Source organism: Chamaea fasciata, unplaced genomic scaffold (assembly GCF_029207755.1).
Source record: "Chamaea fasciata isolate MVZ Bird 193981 ecotype frontalis unplaced genomic scaffold, bChaFas1.0.hap1 SCAF_13, whole genome shotgun sequence".
Taxonomy (NCBI): Eukaryota; Metazoa; Chordata; class Aves; order Passeriformes; family Sylviidae; genus Chamaea; species Chamaea fasciata.
The window spans coordinates 4,295,247-4,320,272 of NW_027094098.1; the positions used below are offsets into that span (position 1 = coordinate 4,295,247).

The window sequence follows — 25,026 nt, forward strand, 5'->3', positions numbered from 1 at the left end:
CTTGACTAGAAGATGGTATTCCGAACACATTTCAATATCAGGATTTTTACTGTAGAGGCATTGATACCTTATCAACAGCAGATTCTTTCTACAACATTTTCTTTTTACTTCTTGAAACTGTGTTTGTGTTACGTGAGAGGGCAGAGCAGAAATACAGCCTGGCACAACATTTGACTTTAATTTGAAAATGGCTCACCTGACTTTTGACAGGAGTAGGGAAAAGAAGAGAGAAGGGAGAATCTACAGGTGAACAGGGGGAAAAAATCACCGCCTGGAATATTGCTGGCGTTTCCTCCATTTCCAGTTAAGCTTTAATTAAATTGTTCAGCAATTAGGTTGGAAAAAGCCGTGTTGTTTTTTGCAGAGAACAGAAGAGGTGGGAAAGCAGTGAAATAAAGGGAACTAATTACTGAGGGAAAAGCTGTGGATATGACTCAACCAGCAATGAGTTCAAAAGCCTCACAGCGTTTTTTGTAATCAGTCCGGGATGAATGTTTCTGTTTCCAAAAGTGTTTCATTAAAGCAGCTCCATTTTTACACAAAAGAATGGCATCTTTGTTTATTTACCTTGCATTGGCTAAAGCCCCGGCCCAAACGATCAGCAGAGGATGAAAAGAGCACCTCTGGCACGCTCAGCTGACCCTCAGTTCCCGGAGATTTGGGACTTTTTCCCCCTCCCCACATCCCCCCCCCGGAGATGGTTTTCACTGGAAGGGGGAACAGCTCCAGATTCCCGTTGGGAGAATAAAAAGGGAAGGAGAAAAAGCAAGATGAACACCAAAAACATATTTTAAACTGCAATCACCAAATTCTGCATCAACAAATGCAAACGAGGCCAGCTGCTGATAAAATGTGTTGAAACCCCCAAACAAACTAACATGATGTGATTTCAGTGCAGCATCAGAAGACTCTGATTTTCAGATCATCTTACACCCACTCTCAACAAAATCCAGACAAAATGCTGTCTTGTACCACACTGCCTGATAATTCCCCAAGCCACAAAGTTCCAGATACTTTATTGAGAAGGAATAAAACCAAACAAATGAGTGTCACTGCAGCAGCTCTGAGTGGCAATGCAATACCCAAACGGATTCATTTTCTCTAAATTAACATTCATTACCAGAGAAATGTGTAAAAAAACCCCAAAAACCCACCTAGTTGGCTACGGAGAACAACATCCAAAACGTTCAAACAAAAGAGAAATAACTTAAAAGTTCTGACTCTAATGAGCAATGTAGAGGAACGAAGACAGGGAAAACCACTCACAGGGTTGCTACACTCAGAAAAATATGCCATATAAACTTAAAAGTCTGACACATTAGTTCTTGCCCCAAAATGAAATGTTCTTTGTCTCTATGGACTGCAGTTTAGCAATGCACCCAAAAGTCCTGCTTTTTTTCAGTAAAATTCCAGCCAATCTCAAATTGGAAGGATCCCTTAAGGGTCACTGTGTCCCACTCCCTGCCCTTCACTGCTGCCTAAAATTAACCACACCCTACAAGCATCATCCCGGTGCTCCTTGGACTCTGACAGGCTCATCTCTCTTATTCTTCTGTCAGTAAAGCCCTGGGAATCCGTGTTAGCTCAGGCACCTGGAGATCACAACTCACAACCACCCTGATTTTGGCTGAGTTCAAAGCCCTGCAGTGCCCAGTGCATCATAGCCAAAGACAACAAACACCAGGAAGGACTGGAGGGAAAACAAACCATGGAAGTGACTCCTGCACTTTCAGAGTTGTTCAGCGTCTTTGGAATCATTTAATAATCTCCCCGAGATCTGCAGCTGGGCAGCTGAAAAATCACCACTTCCCATCTGAGCACCCTCCAACTCACCATCACAGCAATTTCAAGTGGTCACCCTGTCCCACGCCCCCTGCAAGCTGCCAAAATGCCTTTTGGAGTAGACAATAAACGGGAGAAGAGAACTGTGTGTCCCAGCCCCTGTTTTACAGGCACAGAAAGCAGATTTAGCCCTGCTGCTTGCACCTACCATCTCCTTGTGGTTCGGGTAGAACGTCTGCTCGATGAGAGGGAACTTCTCTGGGCCCAAGGTTTTGTAGACAGACACCAGCTGGGCAAACTGCAAAACAAAGCAGGAGAAAGCAGAAAGCTCAGGAGGGAAACCACACTGTGCCCAAATGAGCTCACACTGACATTTCACTTCTTGTCTTGAGGTGTTTGATAAACCCAGCAGATCCAGGAGTGCAGCCTCTCTCCTCCTTCTCTTGCACCTCGTTAATCCAACCCAGCTGTGACTTCATGTACAGATCAACAGGGAAAAACACCTTGAAAGTGAAACCCTCACAGGCGCAGAAAATTCAAATACATGAGAATACTGGATTTCCGATATCTCATTGTCTGTGTGTTTGGAGGCAATTCTGTGATGATGAAAGTCATTATAATTTCACCTTTACTGTCACCTTAAGCCTAAAGCCCAGGCATATTTCCCATTTATTTAGCGGCTGGCACCTCCCTGGCATTTATTTGGCAGTGTCAGCAAAGAGATAAAAGCAACTGTGTCATGCTAAGAGGTCAGGTGAGGAACAAACAGGAGAAGTGTCATCTCCCTGGCTGCAGCCATGAGCCATTCCCACATGGCCATCCTTGGATGGGGATGATTTCAACTGCTCCATGTTAGCCCCATTTATTTCATGGGTTTTTATAGAATATTCTCGTATAACATGTGGCCATCCTTGGATGAGGGTGATTTAAACTGCTCCATGTTACCCCATTTATCTCATGGGTTTTTTTATAGAATATTCTCATATAACATGTGGCCATCCTTGCACCACTACCAAAGATGGGGATAATTCAAATTGCTCCATGTTACCCTGTTTATTTCATATTTTTAATAGAATATTCTGATATAACGTGGCCATCCTTGCACCACCCCATTCCTATTCATGTTCTTTATAGAATATTCTGATATAAAACGTGGCCATCCTCGGATGTGGATGATTTCAACTGCACCATGTCACCCCATTTATTTCATGCTTTTTACAGAATATTCTGATATGACACATGGCCATCCTTGCACCACCACCAAAGATGTGGATGATTTCAACTGCTCCATGTTACCCCATTTCTATTCATGTTCTTTGTAGAATATTCTGATTCAATATTCTTTCAGTGCTCCTGTGACACCTCCTGCCTACCTGTACTCTGGACCGCAGCAGCTTCACACGGAACATTTACACGTAAAACAAGAGAATTCTGTATTAAGCTGAGATGGATTTGGGGCTGTTCCTTCTCTTTGTCAAGCAGATAAACTCTCCTCTGGTAACAGTTGGGAAACCAAATTCCCCCTGAGGCCAGGCTGGGGTTTCCAGGGAGCAGGAGGGCTCTGGCAGCCAAGGGCCAGAGCTGTTCCAGGGCTCCAAAGCCCTGGCCTGGCCGTGCCTGTGATGTGTTCAGTTGTCACCCTGCCAACGTGGGACATAAACAACTCAGCACAACGCTCTGAATAGTGGGATTTGCTGGTTGCAAACAGCACAAAAAGCACGGGACAATGGGACTCTGTCCATAATGCAGATAAAATACCTACTCTGAGGAGAGGCTCAGGGGGCAGGGAGAGCAAAAACTGTTTGAAGGGGGGAAAAAAAAACCCATGAAAGCTTTGCTTGCATTTCCAGCTGGCAGAGAGGACTTGTTTAATTTCGTGGTGTTTGCTTAGGTTTGGTAAAATATATCTTTAAATTCAGAAGGCCAGTGGAAAATGCCTTCATGATGAGCAGTCTTCACCAAAAGCCCAAGAAATTGCAGTTGAGGTGTGTGCTGTGCAAATCAGGCCACAGGGAAAGGAAATATTATCACAGCTACCAAAATAAAGTGGTTTGTGCATAGGATTCCTGACAACTTACTCAATATTTCAGTTCTGATCCAAGAGCCAAACTCCAGAAGAAAATACTTGCTATTAAATACATGATTTTTTTGCCAAGCAAAAAATTAAATCTATTTACTTCTCTTTAAAGTAAAGACCTCCAAAGAAAAAAATAAAATCATAGGATTGTGTTTCCTGTGATTCTTTCCTTACTTTCTTTTCCATTTTCACTGGAAGGGACCAAAAGACACTGAGAAAATGGCATTTGCTGTACGGGTTGTGGTGTTCGTGCAGGTAAGAAAGCTGTAATTGAGATTAATTGCCTGCAAACACTTGTTTACTTAGAATTAAATAGTACCAACTGCAGATAACAGACATGTATCACTCCACGGCATCCTCTAATCCAGTGATTAAGATAGGAAATAGCGGGTAGGAAAAGTAGGTTCCATTTTTTGAGGCAAAGGAGAGAAATCTCTCAAATTGCCACAGCTGGGGGAATGATTTATCCTTTACCCTGCTGAGATGCTGCTTCACCTCTGTGAAGTAAATCTGGGGATCTCTTGTCAATCATTTCTTCTCCAAAATCCTGGTAAATTCAGCCACAATTCACAAAAAATTTCAGCATTCTAATTGAACATCCATAAACTGCCATAAATATTTGTAATTTTCCCTGATTGCTGCTGGGCTGTTTATGAAGAAGAATTTAATTCAAGTTTTGATGACCTTCCATCATTTTTAAAGTCAGTTATGGACTGTGTATCTTTATATTTTCTTTTCAGCAGCTAAAGCAAATGAACTCCAGTCCTGGTGCAGGAGCATCATCTTTTTAGCTGATAAATTACTGAATTATCTAATCCAGTGTCAAATGTTTACACACATGGAGTGTTTGTGAAATAGGAAAATAGTAACAGAGCCACTGAAGTATTTTCTGTGGATATTAAAACCCACAAGCATCTAAAACCCCCCCTACTCCTTGAGTTTAGTATTTCAGGAGAAGGAATTTTTACATCTTAAGAAAAAACCAAGGAAGTGGAAAAAAACTTCTCAGTTAACAAGCTGAATTTACTTCTCATTTTCCAACTTTGCATCTTACTTTCAGTCAGAAAGGGATATCCTCAGGTACATGTGTTTACAGATTGCAGATTATTTTTTTAAAAGAAAAATGGTTGAGTTTTGCAGCATTTGTTGCGATGTCAGCTTTTTTCTAGTCAGGATAAAATCCTTCCACACCCAGGCCAGGATTGTTCCTTTATAAGAGAACAGGACAGTGACAGCTGGGCCTTTTCTCCTCTCCAACAAGATGTGACACAGAGAAGAAATATTTAGTCAAAAAAACACTTACTCCCTTTGATTTAGTATCAAATCTTACAGCACAGATCGTGCTATAACCAAGCAGGAGCTACCCAAAATCCCTTTGCTATCTTCACAGAGAGTCAGATAATTACTTTCCTTATGACTCTTGAGGAGTTAAAATGTGCTTAATTCCGTGTATGCCACCTCTGAGAGGCTCGGATTTGTTCCTGAGCCAACCACCCCAACTTCTCCCCTGCAAGATAATCAGATATGATATTTAAAACTAATTACTGCAGATGGTGTTACCTTCAATTCCGGAAAGCTGCTAATCCCTCTTGCCAGGCTGGAGGATTTGTAGCACTGCCCATTCCAGTGGGGAATTTCCTGGGATGTTGAGTAGGATTTTAACTCAAGGAATTGCATCTCCTTCTCCTGCTCCCTGCTCAGGCAGGACCCCTGGGCTGTGGGATTTACTGAACCCTTTCTGTCGGAGATTTCCCTTTTTGGGGGGTTCATTACCTGTCCTCTTTACAAGTTGACAACTCCAACTGGCCATGTAGTGCTTCCTGGGAACTCAACCAACATCCAAATTCTCTGAATAGTCTGTTACACCCACCCAGAGGAGCTGGCATTTTCTAGGAGCAGAGAAATGGGAAATCTTGGATGGGTGAACACTTCTTTAATCTGTCTGTCATAAAAAAAATCAATTTCAGCTGAGATTTGACTCATCTCTGCCTGCTCTAAGGTGTGGGCTCATCTTAGGAGTGAAGAAATTCCATGAATTACCAGTTCCCCTCTGGATGTCCATCTGGATCATGCATTCTTCCAAATGCATTAATGAGGATCGGAATTCGTGACTGAAATTCCTGAAGTGAAATGTTCTCATTCTCTAGTGTGGTGTCAGTGTTCACCATGGATGGGTGAATCCCTCTGCAATGGGAGTTTCCCTTTCCAGGCACAGAGGGAAGGTCCCTTTGCCCCACAGTGACCTGCACAGGGCTCCTGGGGGGGTCTGCAGGTTTGGAAAGCTGAAAGATGCGTTGGTTTGCCTCAACGGGCTGACTGTGTTACAATTTTAGGGATTTAACAAAGAAAATGATACGTTGACTTCTTCAGCCCTTCAGATGGTACCAGGAAAAATGTCCTGAAGTCCATTTTTTAGGCTGAAATGTCCATTTTTTTAGGGTGAAATGTCCTTTTTTAGGCTGAAATGTCCCTTTTCAGGCTGAGGCTCAGAAGTGTGGCTGGTCATTCCAGAAAGGCTGGATTTTCTTGTGAGAGTGAGAGATGTTCAAAAGCACAAACAGGGGTCCTTGGAGGCCAACAAGCTGAGACACAAACATTTGAGATCCCTCAGAGGGAGGAGGAATGAAGCGGTCGGGTGGAAAGGGCTGGAAGGATACATTTGACACATGTTCTCTGTGGGAGGCAATCAACTTTGGCCAAGATTTGTTACTGTAGCTGCATTTTAAACATAGTATCTGTACTGCATTTTATATTATATTACTGTATAATATCATAATACTGTATTTTTAATACTATTATTACCTGAGGAGCATCTTTTTGTGCTCTCCGTGCGCTTCTTTGTTGAGATTGGTCCACATTTCCTCTCTTACTCTTCAGCAAACACTGAATACTCTTCCAGAAGGCTGAATTCACACACATCTGATTCACTCCTTGATCCCTCCATGGAGAATGGAAGGGAGCAGACTTTTGACCGATGTCCTCCTCTGTCAGCAGAAGCTGGCAGACAGCTCCATGCGAGTGTTCAGACCCCCAAAGTCAGCCCAGACTTTGGCACGGCCACTGAAAGGTGAAACAGTGCCTACAGATCCTAATCCTAATCCTAATCCTTTTGGGCACACCAGCAGAATGTGGAGAACATGGGGAGTGGCAGTAGAACTCTGGTGGTTTTCCAGCAGGACCCAAAGACAACCCAGCTGGACTGGGAACACAAGGATTGCCTCCATGGACCCTGCATGGTGAGTTTTATACCACAGATGAGTTGTTCTGACACCTTAAGTCTGAGCTTTGATGTGTTTCAGGTTCTGTGGTGCCCAGGGCTGCAGCTCTGAGCTCACAGTCAGCGTCACTCAGCTCTGCACACAGCAGGGACACAAAACAAATCCTTCTCCTGCTGCACACCAAGGACAACTTTCAGGCCCAACAGCACAAACAAGGGTGGGCTGGAGGGAGGAACAAGAAGGATGGGACCTCACAGCCTGGAGCTGTGACTGGACAATTAAACCCCAATGTGCAAATGGACCCAAACTTATCAAAGTGTGAGACCTTGTGACTGTTTGTCCATTTTGTGACAGTTTTGGGTCCATCTTGGGTGTGATCCTGGTCAGGCTCTTGTCCTGCTCAAGGTGTACCCTAAAGGCCCCACAATAAATCTCTACTTTATTCTCCAGCTCTGTCCAGTCTCTGTTCCAGGCCAGCCTTCCCAAGGCATCAGTTTCCTGAGGCTTTTGCAGCCCACGAGAGCGAGGTGATCTCTGCCTCTCCGAGATGAGATCTGTCCCTGATATATTTTCCCCTCAAGCCCAGCCCTGGGATCAGCAGATCTCCTCCTTGTCTTCGACTGCAGCTGGTATTTCCTCACCTTTTTTTACTTTTATCTCCCTCCTGACCCTCTGGGGTTCCTGCACCACGTCCTGTGAGGTGGAGCTGCTCAGCCCCTGTGAGGTGTGCTGGCCCTTCCCAGAGGGATTTGGCCTCTCTGCTCCAGCTTCCCAGAATTTCCAAGGGCATTTTCTGGGCTCCTGCACCTCCCCTGCAGCATGAGAGCTGCGCACCAAGAGGCACAGCTTTCCCACTGCTAATCACTGCTGCAATTAACTGCTGGAATATTTTCACATTAGAATTACAGCTGATGAGATGCAAACCAGTAAGAGCTTCTACAGGATGAAAAAAAAAAAAAAAAGCCTTAAATAAAAACCTCATGCCCTTGGAAGAACTGCATGGACTGGCTTACAAATTACCAGAGTGCATCCACGAGAGAAAAAATTTAAAAAAAAAAGTTTTCTACAACAGTTGGAAAAACAGGATTTAAAAAAACAATCCCAAAGAACCAGAAAAGGGTCACAGTCACATAAAAACATCTCCTGGCTTGCAGGGTTGGGCAAGAAGGCATCTGGCAAGGAGAGACACCTTGGCTGGTGGAAGAGGCACTGACAAAATGTGTAAACAGTGAGGAAAGCGAGATTTAAGGAAGACATGCGGATTAAAATGAAGGAAAACTGCCCATGAGCATAAACGAGTAAACACAGATCAAGACATGCCTGGGACAAAAGAATTAGCAAAAGGCAATACCATGAGGCCTAGATCGAGAGGCCTTCTGGAGCCCTTGATTTTGGAATGAAAATTTAGAGAAGGAAGAAAGTTTGTGGAAGTGAGAGGCTCTGGGGACTCCTTCCAGGGTGCACTTCCAGCAGTGAGAAAATGCACTTTATTCCACTGTTATGGGAACAGGGAGTTCAGTGTTCTGACCAGGGAAACATTTGTGCTGTTGTTTATTTTGATGGGACTTGGCCTTGTGCTTCAGCACTTCTCAGAAGGGTTTGGGGCTCGCTGCAACAGAGAGAGATGTTCTTGTTTGTGAGGTCCAGTTCAAATAGGAGGTTTCCATAAAAATACTGAGTTCAGTGAAACTTGTAGAGGAAGAAATCAGTGGTGGATTTCCATGGTAGATTTCCAGGGTGGGTTTCCGTGGCGCATTTCCAGGGTGGAGATTTCCAGGGTGGTTTTCCAGAGTAGATTTCCAGGGCGGATTTCCAGGGAGGATTTCCAGGGTGGTTTTCCATGGTGGATTTCCAGCGTGGATTTCCAGGGCAGATTTCCAGGGTGGATTTCCAGATTTCCAGGGCGGATTTCCAGGGTGGTTTTCCATGGTGGATTTCCAGGGTGGATGGCCAGAGTAGATTTCCAGGGTGGGTTTCCAGGGTGGATTTCCGGGTTTCCGGGTTTCCAGGGTGGGATTCCAGAGTGGATTTCCCTGGTGGGTTTCCATGGTGGACTTCCAGGGTGGATTTCCAGAGTAGATTTCCAGGCTGGAATTCCAGAGTGGGTTTCCAGGGTGCAATGCCATTCCTCAGACACCACCAGCCAAGCTGTGCTAGGTCCAGCAGGGAAAGCCAGAGGACTCCTTGGAGTGGCTGATCCCCAGCCAGGGATTTCACAGCATTTTAAACTGAACCACCCACTAAAAACCCCTCCAAGAGCAGGGGTGGTGCTCACACACCCCAAAAAGAAACCGGGACACTTTGCATCCATCGCAGAGGGAGCTGGAGCTAAGGATAGAAGTGGGATATCCAGGAAAGCCAGAGGGGAATGGCAGTGCTGGTGGGAGCTGTGGAGGTGACGTGGGAGAACAGCACTGGAGGAGAGGGAGAGGATGGAGTGGGGATTGCCCTGGTGGAGACATCACAACAGGAGGGATTTTCCTGGATGGGTCAGGAAGTGAAGTCTCACCCCCCTGATCCTCCTCAGCTCTGAGTCACCACAGTCACACCTCAAAGAAGCAGATATAACCTAGATTTTAACTGAAAAAAAATGATTTTCTAAGGTAATTTAATGGGGAATATAACACACGGGTTTCCTTTGTAATTACATATTAAGATTGCACAGGAACTCAAACTTCATTTCCATAGCCTGGCCTTCAGGTGTGGATATTTGCTTTAACCAAGCACAAAAAGGCTTTCTGAGTCTCTACTGTAGCAGATAATACAAAGGACATGAACCACAGCTTTACAGTCCTGTTTTGAATATTAATTTTACAGCCTCTGTTTGAACAGTTTCTTTCTCTAGAAGGTTAAGAAACAGTTAAAAAGTCCGTCTGAAGTTTCTGTCCCTAGAAATGTTCAATGCAATGAAAGTCTGTAATCGATATCGAGAGTGCCCACTGCTTCTTTTTAGTGCGGAGGAGAATGGGGTAAAGTGGCAACAACCTACTAGAAAATTCAGGAACGCAGTCAAAAAATCCCAGTCTACTTTGGCATTAAATTATCCTGGTGGCAGTAAATGCCGGTCAAAGCAAAATACTCCCATACTCAATTTATATATAACGCACTGGAGAGTGCAAGCAAGGATTGACAAATACAGAGGTGAGAGAATTACTGGCTGTACAGAACAGAAAAATCATCACCAACCACACTCAGATTTATTTATTATTTAAGGATCTCTGCTTTTTGCTTTTTTTTTTTTTTTTCCTAACAGGAATTTCAAGTGAGCTTACTTATTTTAGGAAAGCAAAATCAGCAAGGAAGGCTGGAATATTCCCTTCCTATTCCAAGGCTAGATTTAACTAAACCAGCTCTATAAGGAGGTGCAGACACACTACTAGGTTTAATGTATTTAGATTTCTAGTTATGCATTTAAACTTATAATGATATTTATGAATTTTGCTCCAGTTCAATGTTCAAACCTGGTATTAAATTGTCTTTTGACCAAAAAGCTTACGATGTCTTCACCTTCCTTCTGACACAGTTTTGTGAATTTACTTTCAGCTCTCGCAGGACAAATCCATCAACATGTTTCGCTTTAAGTGGCAAAGAGGGCAAAATCTTCACTGCCTGACAGAGAATTAAATCGGGTTTTATTCAGGTTTTTTTATGCATTTTTTTTATTCTTCAGAAAGTTCTGCTTGGAGGAAAAGCACCTGTTTGTTTGTTCTCTGCCTGCCCTGGACATGCACAGGCCCCTGACTTCACTTGAAACCTGTAAATCCAACACCCTTCTGTAAACCCCAAATTCCTTCACTGCCTTTACCTGTCAGTGAGATCAATCTTGCCAGAGTGGTTGAAACAAAAAAGCCCAGTGCTGGTTCGACCCAATGAAATACATAAAACTGCGAAAATACATCTCAACATTTCTAACATCTGTCATGAAGGCAGACATTAAATTTGAACCTCTCTAAATGTCTTCCCTGTGTGAGCTGCAGCCAGATTGCAGGTAAGCATTCTCCAGCCTTGACCTTTAAGAAGATCCCTTCTGGCACATAAAAGAGAGCAATAACCAGCCAAATTCCATCCCATTGCTCAGCATTATTGTACAAATCTGACTTTTGCTAACGAGCACAAGGTTTTCTTATACTGCAATAAACATTTAGAATTTCTTTCTTTAAACCCAACATGGAATAACACTGATAATCTCCCAGATTTACAGCAAAGAGGTTTTCAAAATGCTTCTCTTCTCTCACACATTCATTTTGTTTGTTGTTTGCTCTCCAGAAGATGCTTTGACACAAAATTGAATCTCCTCTGCGTGGTCGTGTCTCCCATTAGCATAGCTTCAATAATTTGTGTCAACAGGAAGCTGGAAGGAACAGAGCTCATCTCTTTTTTTCTGCTCCTCCCTGCAGAGTCCTGACAAATGTCCTGCCAGTGCCCCAATCTGTTGCTCAAGATTTTTAAAGTGTAACTGGGAGTGGAAAAAGCACAAGAGATCAACTTGGAGCAGCAACACAGAGGAGAAAACAAGGTGGGGAAGAGCATTAGAAACCACCGAACAGCAAGGAAGGGCAGTTAAAACAGACCTTCCAAGAAAGGAAGGTAAAACTAGAGAAGTTAAATGTCCAGTTAGAGCAGAAAGATTAAGACAGAAAAGTAGAAAAGCATCTGCAAAAGAAATGGAAAGCAGAACACAGCACATGAAGCCACAGAGTTGTGTAAGCTTGGCAAGAGGAGCAAAACAAGGAAAATATCAACAAACTTGCAAAGAAGTGTTTGGCTGTCTGCTTCCAAACTGGAGGAAAAGAAACAAACAACAACTGTGAGATTTACAGTACTACCAGGTTTGACAGAAAAAGCCATACCCAGCCTTCCCTCGGAATGGCTGCGGGTGAGCAAGGAGATAAAATTTGCCATAACCAAATGTTCTGTGGCACTTCTCTGACATTTCAAAGCCCTGAGAACAATAAATTCCTACAAAAGGGCAGAGTGTAACATGTGAAGATGTTTGAGCACAGGATGGTTCCCATCTGGAGCTCTGTGTGAAGAACACCAGACCTTTCCAGCTCTATTCACACACTCCCAGGTATCTCTGCCTCCCTCTCTGCCAGCTCTGGCCCAGAAAACTCTTCCTGCCTGGTTCCTCTGTTCCCACATGCCTGCAGTGCTGGAGCAGAGTGCCAGGAGTGCACTTTGATGAGGCCAAGCTGCTCAGCACCAGCTCCCACCCCTGCAGAGCCAGCTGCCTCTCACAGCCTGGGACAGCTCTGCCTGAGCTCAGCACACCTGGGCATCCCAAATCCCTCTGGGATTGCCTCCACTCCTTATTTCCTGAATACAAACCCTTCCACCACCCTGCCAACAGCCACTCAGGGTCACAGTGCTCACAAATGAGGGTTGTGCCCCCTCCTTCGGGGGAATGTGTGATGAAGGCGTCAGCAGATCCTTGAAGCCTCCCAGGAGAACAGATGTGCAGCCAGCTGCAGGGGCTGGGATGATTTCCCTCTGCACTAAAGGAACCAGGACTGCACTCGTGGAGCTGATTTTGTGAGGGTTTTCATCCTCTCCAGTCACATACAGCTGCTCTACACAAGTGCAGCAATTCTGGAGTCTCTGCAGGCCTTGAAGGTTTATCACTGTCACAAAGAACCTGGAAGCATCAACTCAGCCCCTGTAATGCCTGAAATTACCACTTCACGGTCAGGTTGAACTGAAATAAAACCCAACCCTTTATTCCATCTACAGCAGCCTCGGACACTGAACCTTGCAGCCCCTGAGAATTAAATCAAATTTAATGAAGATAATCAAATTAATAAATTTAATAAGTTAAATTTGCCTGTTTGGTGTCACTCAACTCCTCCTCCCTGCCTGACTCCACTTATCAGCAAGCTGCTGGACGCAGTGGGGTGTGCAGGGAATAAACTGGGCTGTTCAAAAAATACTGCACCCCATCACCAATATTTGCAACTGAAGCTAAAATCCTGCAGGGTTCAATTGAAGGAAACCCTTCAGCATGCAAGTTTCACAACAATTATTATGAGAATCACGCAAAAGGACGCATGCAGGAAGAATCTGTGGTTTTTTAAAATTCAACACGGGACACTGGAAAATCACGTGTTTTTTGGCTTGTTGGTTTGTTTTTTTTAATACATGTTGTTTCATGGGGGTTTTAAAATATTATTTCCCCAGTCTAAATAATGAGATTTTACCCAGTGCTGCAAGCACTGATTCCATCACCACACTTTCCACTGTCTTCTGGCCTCCACAATCACTTCACACACCTCCACAGAGCCACAGAATCACAGGCTGGAAAAGCCCTCTAGGATCACCAAGACCAGGCACTAACATTGAACTTTTAAGTCCACCACTCCCCCTTGTCCTTAAGTTCCACATCTACTTCTATGTGGAACTTAAATCTTAAATCCCTGCAGGGACAATGACATCAGGTACTATGAGAAAGTTTGCATACAGACTAACTCCTAAGCCTCAGTTAAGGGAAGCCTTCCTTATCCCCTGAATGACATTTGCTAAAGGAAAACAGATAATTTAAATGATATCAAATATTAACTTTGGATAATTAATGATGCTCTTTTTTTCCTCTTTAATTTTTTTTTCATAAATGCTTTACAGCAGGATCTGCACCCCATTAACACACGAGTAAAACTGTCGGGTGAACTGGGAATCCTACAAGGACAGTGGATGTTTCTGCCTCACCTTAACTCAGTGCAGCTGTAAATTGAACCAGGTACAATTCTAGTCTTGTTTGATGGGGTTATTTCATGCCCAAGACAACTCCTTTGCAACATGACCCTGCAACTGAAACATTCTAATGTTTTAATAATAATTCTTCAGCGAGGGCATGAACCTTAAAATGGTTCCTCCACAGCTCTGTGTGAGCTCAGCAATAAAGAACTTACTCCTTATTTATAAAGCCCACGCTCTACCCCCGGCCTTCTGACATCCTTACTAGTGAAATTTAAGTGGAATCCACCTCGAGCCAGGGCCATGAATTCTCCATGAGCTCAGTGCTACCACAGGAGTGAAATAACCCGAGCGCTGCAACAACCCCGCGCTATGAACATGTTTCACGACACAAACATCTCACCACACACACTCATCCCAACATTTTCTTCCCCCTGGCTGCTCACAGCCCAGCTTCTCACAGGGCTGTAGAGTGCTCTGAACTTCTGCTGTGCCTTTGCAGGAGCTGTGCATGCCCTGACACCAGGGAACACAAGCTTTAAGACCTGTTCTCCGTACATTCCTGGCAATTGTCCCACCACACCCCACCTTTCAATAATACACCTCAGATCAAACACTAATTTGTTCTCAGATCAAACACAAATTTGAACAGGCTCTTGGAAAATCCACAGAAAGCCAGAGCACAAAAAGAGCTTTCCTGGAAAATTAAGGGCAGGTGACGCGGTTTGGGCACAGAGTGTGAACCTGCCCTTGGAGCTGAAAAGATGTTGTACATCTGGAGCTGTGTGTTCCAAAACCAGCAAACACCTGACACGGTGAAGAGCATTCATTTAAAACCCAAAGACCTTGTACATTGAGTTCCAACTCTCATTTTATTTGAGAGCCCTTTTATTACCAGTCTCACTTCCCTGACCTCCCCCCCTGGCAGATCTAGACTACTCTGAATTTTGCTCTGATTTAAGGAAGATTCACTGCCCATGGTCAACTCAATAATTTCCCATCTTTTTAAGGCCTCATTCCATTGTACATCTCCCCCTTTTTCCCCCTGCTGTTATCAAAGTTGTAATTCCCTCCTGCCACTCCACATCTTACCTGCAAGAAAGTCAATCTCTTTCTCATGAATTAATAAAGATTGTTACTTACGGCTTTATGTAGCATTCTGTTTCCCCGTTTTCCATGGGCCTTTTGCAATTGAAATGTTTGTAGAGAGAACTTTCACACAAACATCAGGGCACTGGTGTTGACAAAGGGATTGTGCAGGAAGAAATCCCTGCCATGCTGTGAAGGGGAGGCTGATCGATGGTAAACCCATGGCCGTGGCCATGCAGGAGCGCAGTGGGTTTTACCCTTTATTTTAGCAGGCAGCAGCAGATTGAGGAGTGCATTCCCAGGCATCCACAACAATTTTCAGCAGGGATTTCACCCAGGCAGGGAGCACACGCCAGATTGGCCCAACCAAACAAGGCAGACAATGATATTGGCAAAACCAACAGTGCCTGGATTCTGCTGCACGATCTGAGAATCCGTGAAGTTGGCTGAGTTAATGCCTTTTTACCCCTCAGGGTATCTATTCTGAAATGGCTTTATAGAAGCAAAGAATATCCTGAGATGGAAGGAACCCACAAGGGGCACTGAAGTCCAACTCCTGGTCCTGCACAAGACATCCCAAAAATCCCCCCAAGGGCCTTCTTGCACTGTTTTCCTTTCCTAAATCTGATGAGGATTTCATGCTGCTCTGGGATATACACAGAGGTCCCTACATCTCCCAGCACCACCAACAACACAAGGCAGGATATTCAGGTTAAAAAGCCGAACAAAGCCCCTGGTGTTTGCACAGAAATTATTCCTGTGCTCACACTAAAAGCCCACACTCCTCACTGGGATCCACCTGAAGGGCAGTGTTAAAGTGATAAAGACACAGATAAGGCAGTCTGTAAGAAGGAATTATTCCTTCACTTTTTTATGGCATAGAAATGCTCCTGGCCTTGCCTCCCCACCCAGCTTTATTGCACCCAGTGAATCAAAGCACTGGGAAATACCGCACAGCTGGAAAAATGTGATGCACTAAAATAATGAATTCAGTTATGTACAGTGTGTACTGAGAAGTTGTAAATGCTCTATCAATTATTTATTCCCACTCCCCTGCAGCAGTTTGCTGCAGCATAAAAGAATAATAAAATGAGCTGCAAGAGGAATATGTTAAAAACTGCTGACAACTGTTTGGAGGGGTTTTCATAGTAAGTATTAAACAATTAACATCTTCAAGGCAATAAAAAGTATTGTGGTAAAACCTCCTCGCAGTGTGAAAAATATTGACAACTGTTCTTTTCTTACCCAGCTCCCAGAGGAAAAAATGAAGTTTTGGCTATTTAAAAGAAGTGGGATTTTTTAAAGCTGTGGTGGCCGTTGGACAATGGAACTACAGGAGCGGTGACTGCACTGTGGATCAGCACCTTTTACAGCACCACATTTTAACTTGTTGCTGTTGATGTTTAGTTCTTTATGAAACATAAGGATCACCAAATTCTACCTCCGTTTCTAGAAAACTTGTCAAGAAAAACGGCATTGGCTTCTCCAGTAAAAGTGGCAAAGATCAGTGGCTCACCTCAGTGCTCCAGGGGTAACTGAAAGGACCAGCTCCTACCCCAGAGGAACAGGATTATGAAAAGGGCTTTCAAATGAGGAAACTACTCGCTTCAGATTTCCTTGCTAAATCATAGCCCCAAAAATCTCACAGGAATGAGGAAAACACTGGCTAGAGCCTGTTCAAATTATGTTCAAAACCACAAATATGAGAAATATTCTCTGCTTGCTTTTCCCAGGCAAATTGTGAATAAACACTCTTTCCTCACTTGAGGAAGCGTGTTCGCAGTGGGGAGGCTTTCCGTTGGATGCATCACTTATTTCTCTATTTGTACTACAAAGATTTTTCCTCTCTGTCTCCACACTGGCTCTTTGAAAACTAAACAAAAAAAGATTTAAATATCTTAGTTTGGATTTTAATTCCTCCACTATTTCACTGCTCAGTGAGGGAAGATTGATAATCAGTGTTCATGAAGGGGAATGAAACACGCAATTAAAGAAAGTCTTTGCAGCAGCTGAATTGCCAGGTCCAGGAAATTTCCAGGTGCAGACATGCCTTAGGATTTAGCTTTTATATTTTTCAGATCCTGTACTGCTCTAGTGGATAACTCTAAACTCCAGATAGAGTGTTAGTTACTGTCTTCAGGTTTTGGTCAGGCAAAACAATTCCTCTCTCGGCCTGAAAGTCAAGGACACCTCACTGCCTCAGGCCCTGAAAAGTATAAACAAAAATGAATGGGGAGGAGCAAACTGGGGGTCAGTGACTTCATTACCTGAAGCTCCAATTGGAGGATTAACCCCTGACATGTAAATGGACCAAACTTATAACTGTGTGAAAAACTCGTGCCCATTGTCCATGCTGGGTGCAGCCCCTGAGAGGCTCTGACTGCCCAAGGTTGCCTGTTGAAGGCCTTTAATTAATCCCCACTTTATTCTCTTTACTGAGGTTTTTTACTCAGTTTTTTTATGCAGGCTTTTTATTCAGGCTTTTAATAAAGTTCTCCTTGGAGGAAAAGCACCTGTTTGTTTGTTCGTTCTCTGGCTGCCCTGGACACGCACAGGCCTCTGACTTCACTTGAAATCTGTAAATCCAACACCCTTCTGCAAACGCCAGAATTCTAGCCTAGCCCCTGTTCTGGGGAGCCCCAGGAGGCCCCAGCAGCACTCACCACCCAGGGCTTGTCACAGAAGTTGTAGATGGACTCGAGGGAGTTGACGCTGGGGATGCCGGCGTACTGCATGCCGATGATCAGGTTGCGGAAGTCCTCGTTCTCCGCCATGCTGTACGAGTGCTGCCGCACCAGCACGAAGTCGGGCCGGAACGACCTGCCAGGAAACGGGCACAGGGGTGATCATCCATCCACCAGAAAAACGGTTTTCTCTTGGAAGCCTGGAAGATGAGGCTTCCAGGAATTTTAGGCTTTCTGTGCTGACAGGCACTGACCCCCAGGCAAACACTGCATTGACCTGAGGCTGTGGAAAAGGCTTCCAAAATTGAGTGACAGCGCTGGGATTGTGGGTGTGTAGTGTGGACTCGATATTTTCTGAGCTTGAGAAGAGCTAGCTCTTCTCAAGGGAAACTTTTCAGCAGTTTTCTTTTTCCCAAAACAACCTTGTGTAAACAATACTCCTTTCCCATGACAGCAGGTATTGTTTGCTATTTCTGTTACTTAGCCAATGGGAGAGGTGTCAGCCCTATGGACCCATAAAGTGTCTTTTTAGCGCAGCATCTTATAAAAGGGCTGAATGAATTGCAAACAAAACCTTCCAATTTCTACTGCCTCCTGACTGGAGTCAGACATCTCTATTTCATGTCCTATTGTGACAGTGTAGTTTGAATAGAAGTGTGTGATATCACAGGGTGGAAAACATAGGATTTAAGGCTTTAGACTATAGTAATATATATGCAAAGCAAGACAAAGGTTTTAGGGCAGGGGCCAGTCCTTCTTCCACCTTCTTGCTCATGGGTCTAGGTGGGATTTTGTAATTGAATAGAAAAATCCGCACCGCGGACCACGGTTGTCTGGTTATTGGGTTAAAAGTAAAAAAATTTAGGTGTCATCTCGTAATTGGATAATTTATGCATAAAGGACCTTGGAAAGAGTTAAGAGACAGAGCCATTTTCTACCTTGTTATCTAAAACTCACAGCTTGTGAGACTGTAACATAGATAAGAATTAAGAAACATCTGAGTCCAAACACAAAACTGCATCTCCTGAGTATTAATCCCGGACCTAACAGAAGATAAGAAGATAAGAAACTCACAGTTTTCCTCCAACAGAAAAATGTGCAGAGGGGGGGAAATGGCGCGTGGGTGAAGTAGGGACGGGCTGGAAGAACATCAAACCAAAGGGAAATGACAAAAGATGGAAAGAGCCATGATGGCTCCATGAAAAACACTCAGACCAAAGGGAAATGACAAAAGATGGAAAGAGCCATGATGGCTTCGTGAAAAACACTGATGAGCCATCATGAAGCTTCATGTTTTTCACGAAGCCATCATGGCTCTTTCCATCTTTTATCTCTTCCCTTTGGTTTGAGTGTTTTTCATGAAGCTGTCATGGCTCTTTCCATCTTTTGTCATTTCAAAGCAAAGGGAAGTGACAAAAGATGGAAAGAGCCATTACGGCTTCATGAAAATCTGCAACACCCTTGATCTGTTCAGCATCCCCTCAAAAATGGAGTTCCATTAAGAGGAGAGAGAAATTATCATGGATTTCAGGTTGTATCCCTGCTGACAGATAAATCGCATTTATAACCTCTAGGTATGTCCTTGGTTTGTATTCTCCAGTTTCTGAGCAGTGACAAGCAAAACTAAAGCAGGCAAAGGGCTCTGCCCCAAACTTGGGATTTTGGGGAACAATTTTTTTAATCTTTTTTTTTTTTTTTTTTTTTTCACAATTATTGTCAGGCTGTTTTAAGGACAGTAAGGGATGAAGCAACCACATTGCTGGCAAAAGGAATCAGGCCATAATGGGGAGGATCACAACTGAACTTTTGATCAAAAGACTTGTCAAACTGAATTTTTGAGAATGAGAAAAGGCATTTCCCCCATTTTCTCTCCGGTATCTGATCAGCACTTCCTCTGCTGCTCCCCGCACCTTTGCCAACAATCTGACACCATCTTCACCTCGCTCCAACCCTGGTATTTTGTTACTGGAGAAGCTTATGGGAAACAGAAAACACAAACCAACAGAGCCTCCAGAACAGGGGCAATTCACTCCTAAATTTGACTGTTGAAAAAGTATTTTCTGCATTCTAATTTTATAGGGGGAAAAAAACCTTGACTAGCTTGAAGATTTCAACCTCCTCAAAGAGGTATAACTGCAGGGTAAATTAAATTAGCACAGTAAATTGGTGAAATTATTTACATGCCTTGAATAAATACAAGCTGTTTACTGTAGACACTCTGAAGATTACAAAATGATTTGGAAGTCTCAGTCTCGTAGAACAAAAACACCAAAACAATTAAAATCCGTGTTGAAATTGCTTCAGCAGGTCTGAGATCCCAGCTTGGATGCAGTAGTGAATGTAAATTAGCTGGATTCTTAAATTTCAAGAACTATAGAACTGTTTGCATTGGGAGGGAGCTTTTAAAGCTCATTTTCTTTTCTAGTAGAAGGCAGGGGCACCTTCCACTATCCCAGGTAGCTCCAAACCCTGTCCAACCTGGCCTTGGAAACTTCCAGTTATGGGGCATCCACAGCTTCTCTGGGCACCCTGTGCCAGTGTTTTACCACTGCAACTGTAAAAATTAAAAAAATAAAACCCAACCTGGGTGATTTGGCAAAATCAACATTGTACATTTGCTGTCAAGAGTTGTTGAAACAGCAGTGAAGCTCAGTGAGCAAAACCTGTAAAGAAATCCTTGCCTAAAAATCCTTAGGAAGTTCTTAGATTCCTAAAAACTATCTGCAGCACAGCTCTGAGATGTTGTGATTGAGGTTTCATGGGTGGTGCCAAGAGTTTGGAACACGGAAATCCAATTTACTGGCCCAGCATGAATACAATACTTAGAGGATTAATGATGCCTCCATCAAAATTGCAGATCCCTCTGTGAAAGAAAGAGGCAACTTTTAATTATTAAAATATGGGGGATAACACATCCCAAACAGAGCTGCGTTTTGAAATAAAAGAACAGAAAGTGTGCTCTCAAAGACCAATTTAATGAAACAATTGGGGAATAGAGGGGATGTACTTTTTAAACACTAAAAATCAAGAAATAGGGTTTGCTTTGCAAAAGCTCCTCAAAGGAATATGATACATTCCCATAATTGTTCTAGTTCTGTAATTAATGCTGGATGGAGTAACTGTATACAGCAGGAGGTCAGGAGAAAAATTTTAATTGTGGCTCAAGCATCAAGGTCCAAAAATCTCAGCGTTATGTTACAGAAAATATAATTTTTCATGGTATGATTTTCATTCACAAGGAACAAACAAGCTGGTGCCTGTTATTTTTTTTCCTCCTAAACTAAACCAGCAAGATTTTGTCATTGAAATTTCTATGATTTTGCTAAGTAATAATTTGCTCATAAATCTGGTCCCTTTGGGCCTCAAACTGGTAACAAATATCTCCAATAATTATTCGATTCTATAATACTATATAATATATTCTATTATATAATAGAATAATTACAGTTCTATAATTAGAATTAATTCTAATTCTCAGAAACAGAGAATTGCTGTCCCATCATGTCTGCACCTCCCTCTCACACCACAAACCAAACCCCCAGGTATCTCACACCACCAGATTTGAGGGAAAATTATCAGGAATTAATATCAGGAAAGCATCAGGAATTAATCAGCTTCAGGTAGTTCTATTTGGGTGAATAAATTACCCATAAAACTATAATATTATAAAACCCCTTGTTATCTCATTCGCAGAGTCATCTGGTGGCATAAGGGTCCTTTTTTTCCTAACACAAGCAGCACTTTCACCAAGTTTTCTCATGACCTGCAAAGCTTTGGAGTTTTTATTTTCTGGAGGTTCCCAGCCCTCATTTTCTCCTGATATGTTTTGACGGTAACTTGGCCTCGATACTTTTTAAAATACTTTTTGGAATACTACAGAAAAGCCACTGGGGAGCAGCCATCAAGATTTCTTGGCTCCTAAACTTCCAACATTGGGTAAAAAATTCCACCAAGCCTAAGAAAAATCAAATCTCTCACTCTTCTGAGGAAACAATCTTGTGGATTTGGCATGAGATCATTGTTTTTGTTTTAAACTGCAATTTTTTAAAAACATGCCAGAGATTAAAGCGTTGGAATTTTGAAGCATAAACTTACTTTGAGTATTTTTTCCTGGAGCTTTTGGTAGGGTTTTTTTTGTTTGTTTGTTTGTTCTGTTTGTTTGTTTTTGTTGGTTTTTTGTTTTACATGAATGTGTAGACATTTTCAAATCTGTTATTCGGAGAGATGTTCTGCAAACCATGAAGATCCAGGACATGCATGTGTGGCTCTGCCTTTAAATTCCATTTTTCAGCCAAACAATTGCTACTCTTCACTCACACATAACTGCACCAGCCAAAAGAGGAGCAATTCTCACCATTTAAATAAAATATTGGATATAATTTTGCTAATAATTTCGCCAAGATAATAGTTTTGCTGTTATAACTTTGCTAATACTTCCTTAAGTTTCTACTTTGCCCTGTTTTCTCCCCTCACATTTATGAGGCTGTTGATGTCCTCGCTGAAAAAAACCCAAAAGTTAAATTTACCCTGCCTTCATTGGCATCATCCTTTTTAGACAAAACAGCTGTTGGGAAATCAGAGGTGTTTAAACTGAAATGTTTCAAACAGGCTGAAAGATTCCAGGAACTGCCCTGAGAGGGCTCTTATGACTTGGTCTGTTCCAATAGAAAATATTCCATGTTGGAAATAAATTCTGCTGTTCTGGGAAAGTCTGGCAGCTACAAAATCACCAAATCTGGGTCCTTCTATAGCAAGCATAAAACCCAAATCAATAATCCCAACTACCAACCATGTATTCTCTATTCTGGACTTCACTTCCTTAAGAAATCCATTTTTCCCACGATTAAAATGTCAAGGTGTGTCCTCCCAACCACAAAGAGGTTGCCACAAATCAGATCTTTTCAAATCTGCTTTCCCTGAGGAGCATCACTCAGAATCCACAAACACAACCAAAGCACTCAGCACCTTTCCCATGCACACATGATGCCATTTATTGCTTTTTGCTGTTACTCCCATTCAGTTTTTCTTACCTGACAACTTTTGTGCCGTTTCGAATGACTTGGATATCAACTGCATAATTGCCATCAGCGTGGGCTATCAAGTTGATTTCTGAAAATTCTGCCTATGAAGAAAAGACTCCCATTAGACAGGCTGGTTTATTTTACCTTTATTTTCCTAACTCCCTTATTTTCAGCATTATTTCCATGTCTCCCTTATTTTCAGGCCTCAAGTGCTGACATGATACATTTGAAATAGAATGAGCACCGAGAGGGCATTGATCCAGCAGTATTTGTCAAGTAAGACACATCACATTTTAAAAGGTTTTAATCTAAAGAGAGCAAAAGATAAAAAAAAAAAAAAAAAGGATTGTGGGGAAGTAGCAAGTGGATTTATTCTTCCACGTCTGCATAGAAATGTAGGGATTATGTTTCTGCTTTGCACAATGTTATCAAAGAGATTAATACAGGCTCAACATTGACGTAAAGTTTTGAAGAAAACAGCACAAAAGCAGAATTAAAACAACATTTTCTTAGAGAATTTAGTGCCTCCTCATACTGCTCACCCCTTTGGATTTTCTTCATGCGCATTTACTCTTCTTTTTAAAAGATCTGGTGCTAATGAGCAATTGTCTCACCAAATTCTCAATTAAAGCACTTTTTCAAAAGTCTTCTCACACTGGAGATGCGGAATTTCAAGGGAGCCGCTCCCATACTCTGAATCTGCAGTTATTTGAAAGGAAAGGACAGGATGTTTTTCATTTATCCCCAGCCTTTCACCAGTTTAGACTCTCAAGGCACTTTACAATGACATTACCCAGCAGAAGGGTTGAAATGCAGCCAACTGTCTTCTGGTGGATAAATAAAAGTGTCTTTGCTGTCCCGGACAGCAGCACAGAATAGAGAGTGTCACAATGCTCATTAGTCTGCTCCTGAGAAATGGAATCACTGCAATTCCTCCTCAGATCTGGGAGGATTTCACACCCTGCTGCTCAGGGAAAGGAGTGCTGAACTCTTCCTCCCACTGCTCAGGCACTGCAGTGAGGGCTTGGTTTGCAGCACAGAGCTCTGCTCATTAAACCCAGACACCCTCACACCTCTGGGATCACTGGGACAGCACAGGGGACACTTCCAGGCTACTGCAAGAACAGTGCAAATGGGGAGAAAATGAAATATTTGTACAGGCACTGAAAATGCCAGACTCAATCAACTCCAAGACTGAGAACGGGTATCTCCAATTAAGAAATCATTTTGAAAGCTTGGTGTGTGTGATAGGAGACACTGCACGTTGAGAAAGGCAGGGTGAAAGTGAAATAATCACTATTCTAATAAATGGTATCGGCAGCAGGGCACTGCAGCAGTAGTTGTTTGTATGTTGATGTGTAACAAAGGGATTTGTGTGGCTCAGACACTTCCCGTCTCTGATTAAAGCTCTGGTCCCACTGCACAGCACAAGAAGAGAATTCCAGGTTTACCCCGAGTTTTGGCCCCTGTTAAAGAGATGGGATGTGTGGTGGCAGCTCTGACCCAGGTGTGAATGGACAAATCCTTTTCCTGCCTCTCCCTCCCTACTCCTGAAGAGCCCTGGCAAAGCTTCCCACGTTCCCAAGCCAAGGGCATCAGATATTCAGTGGTGTAAAGAGGGGATGCTGGACCATTACAGTGAATTTAGATCAGCTGGATCCACTCAGTTAATGAGCATTATCCCTCACTCCTTGAAAATCCAATGACAAAACAACTCAAGGACTGATGCTTCCTACAGCAACATTTATTTGAGGAATTCAAGATTCAAAAGCAGTGGAAAGATTTCTTTAAATCTCTAGTTTCAGCTTAGATAAAACAGCCATCGTTCTAGAGCACCCTAAATTATATCTCCATATTTATTCCTATTTATTATGGATTTATTTTTTTAAACCCCCACAAGCTAGCACTGCACCCAGAGCACATTTATATTCCTGAGTGGGGAATTAGTGATACAGAACTGCCACACGTAATTCATGGAGTGTCTGGGAACTTCACAGTCTCTAAGCAACAACTTCTGAATACAAGATGGTTTTCACGCTGTGAAAATTATGGTCAAAATCTCCTAAGAAGAGCCCACTTTGGGTGCCAAAAAAGGGCTGTTGTGGTTTAACCCCAGCTGGCAGCTCAACCCCACATTTATTCCCACCCAGAGGGATGGGAAGGGAAACAGAAAGGTAAAAGTGAGAATTTTGGGGGTTGGGATAAACAGTATTCAAGAGAGAAAGCCAAAGCTGTGAGTGGAAACAGAAGAAACCAAACCCCACGGCAGCTTCAGGGGGAAAAAAATAACTCTGTCCCAGCCCAAACCATCACATTTCCTTAACTGTACAAAGATTGTGAATTTATCTGAGCATGAATGCACAGAGAATCAGGGAATCATCTAGGCTGGAAAAGCCCCCTCAGATAATCTCCATTATCATTAATTAAAGGTCACAACCAAATCACGTCCCCAGGTGCCTCATCCACAC

The 25,026-nt window shown here is 43.0% G+C and overlaps 1 protein-coding gene across 1 annotated transcript in view; it reads right to left on the reverse strand.

Annotated features, from left to right (window-relative positions):
• Positions 1 to 25,026, reverse strand: part of SYN2 (synapsin II) — a 145,441-nt gene that overhangs the window by 64,593 nt on the left and 55,822 nt on the right. Inside the window, exons 3-5 of the mRNA XM_066195674.1 lie at positions 22,568 to 22,659; positions 17,517 to 17,673; positions 1,991 to 2,080 (exon numbers count right to left, since the gene is read on the reverse strand). Coding sequence (XP_066051771.1) covers positions 1,991 to 2,080; positions 17,517 to 17,673; positions 22,568 to 22,659 — 339 coding nt within the window. The remainder of the gene's footprint in view (positions 1 to 1,990; positions 2,081 to 17,516; positions 17,674 to 22,567; positions 22,660 to 25,026) is intronic.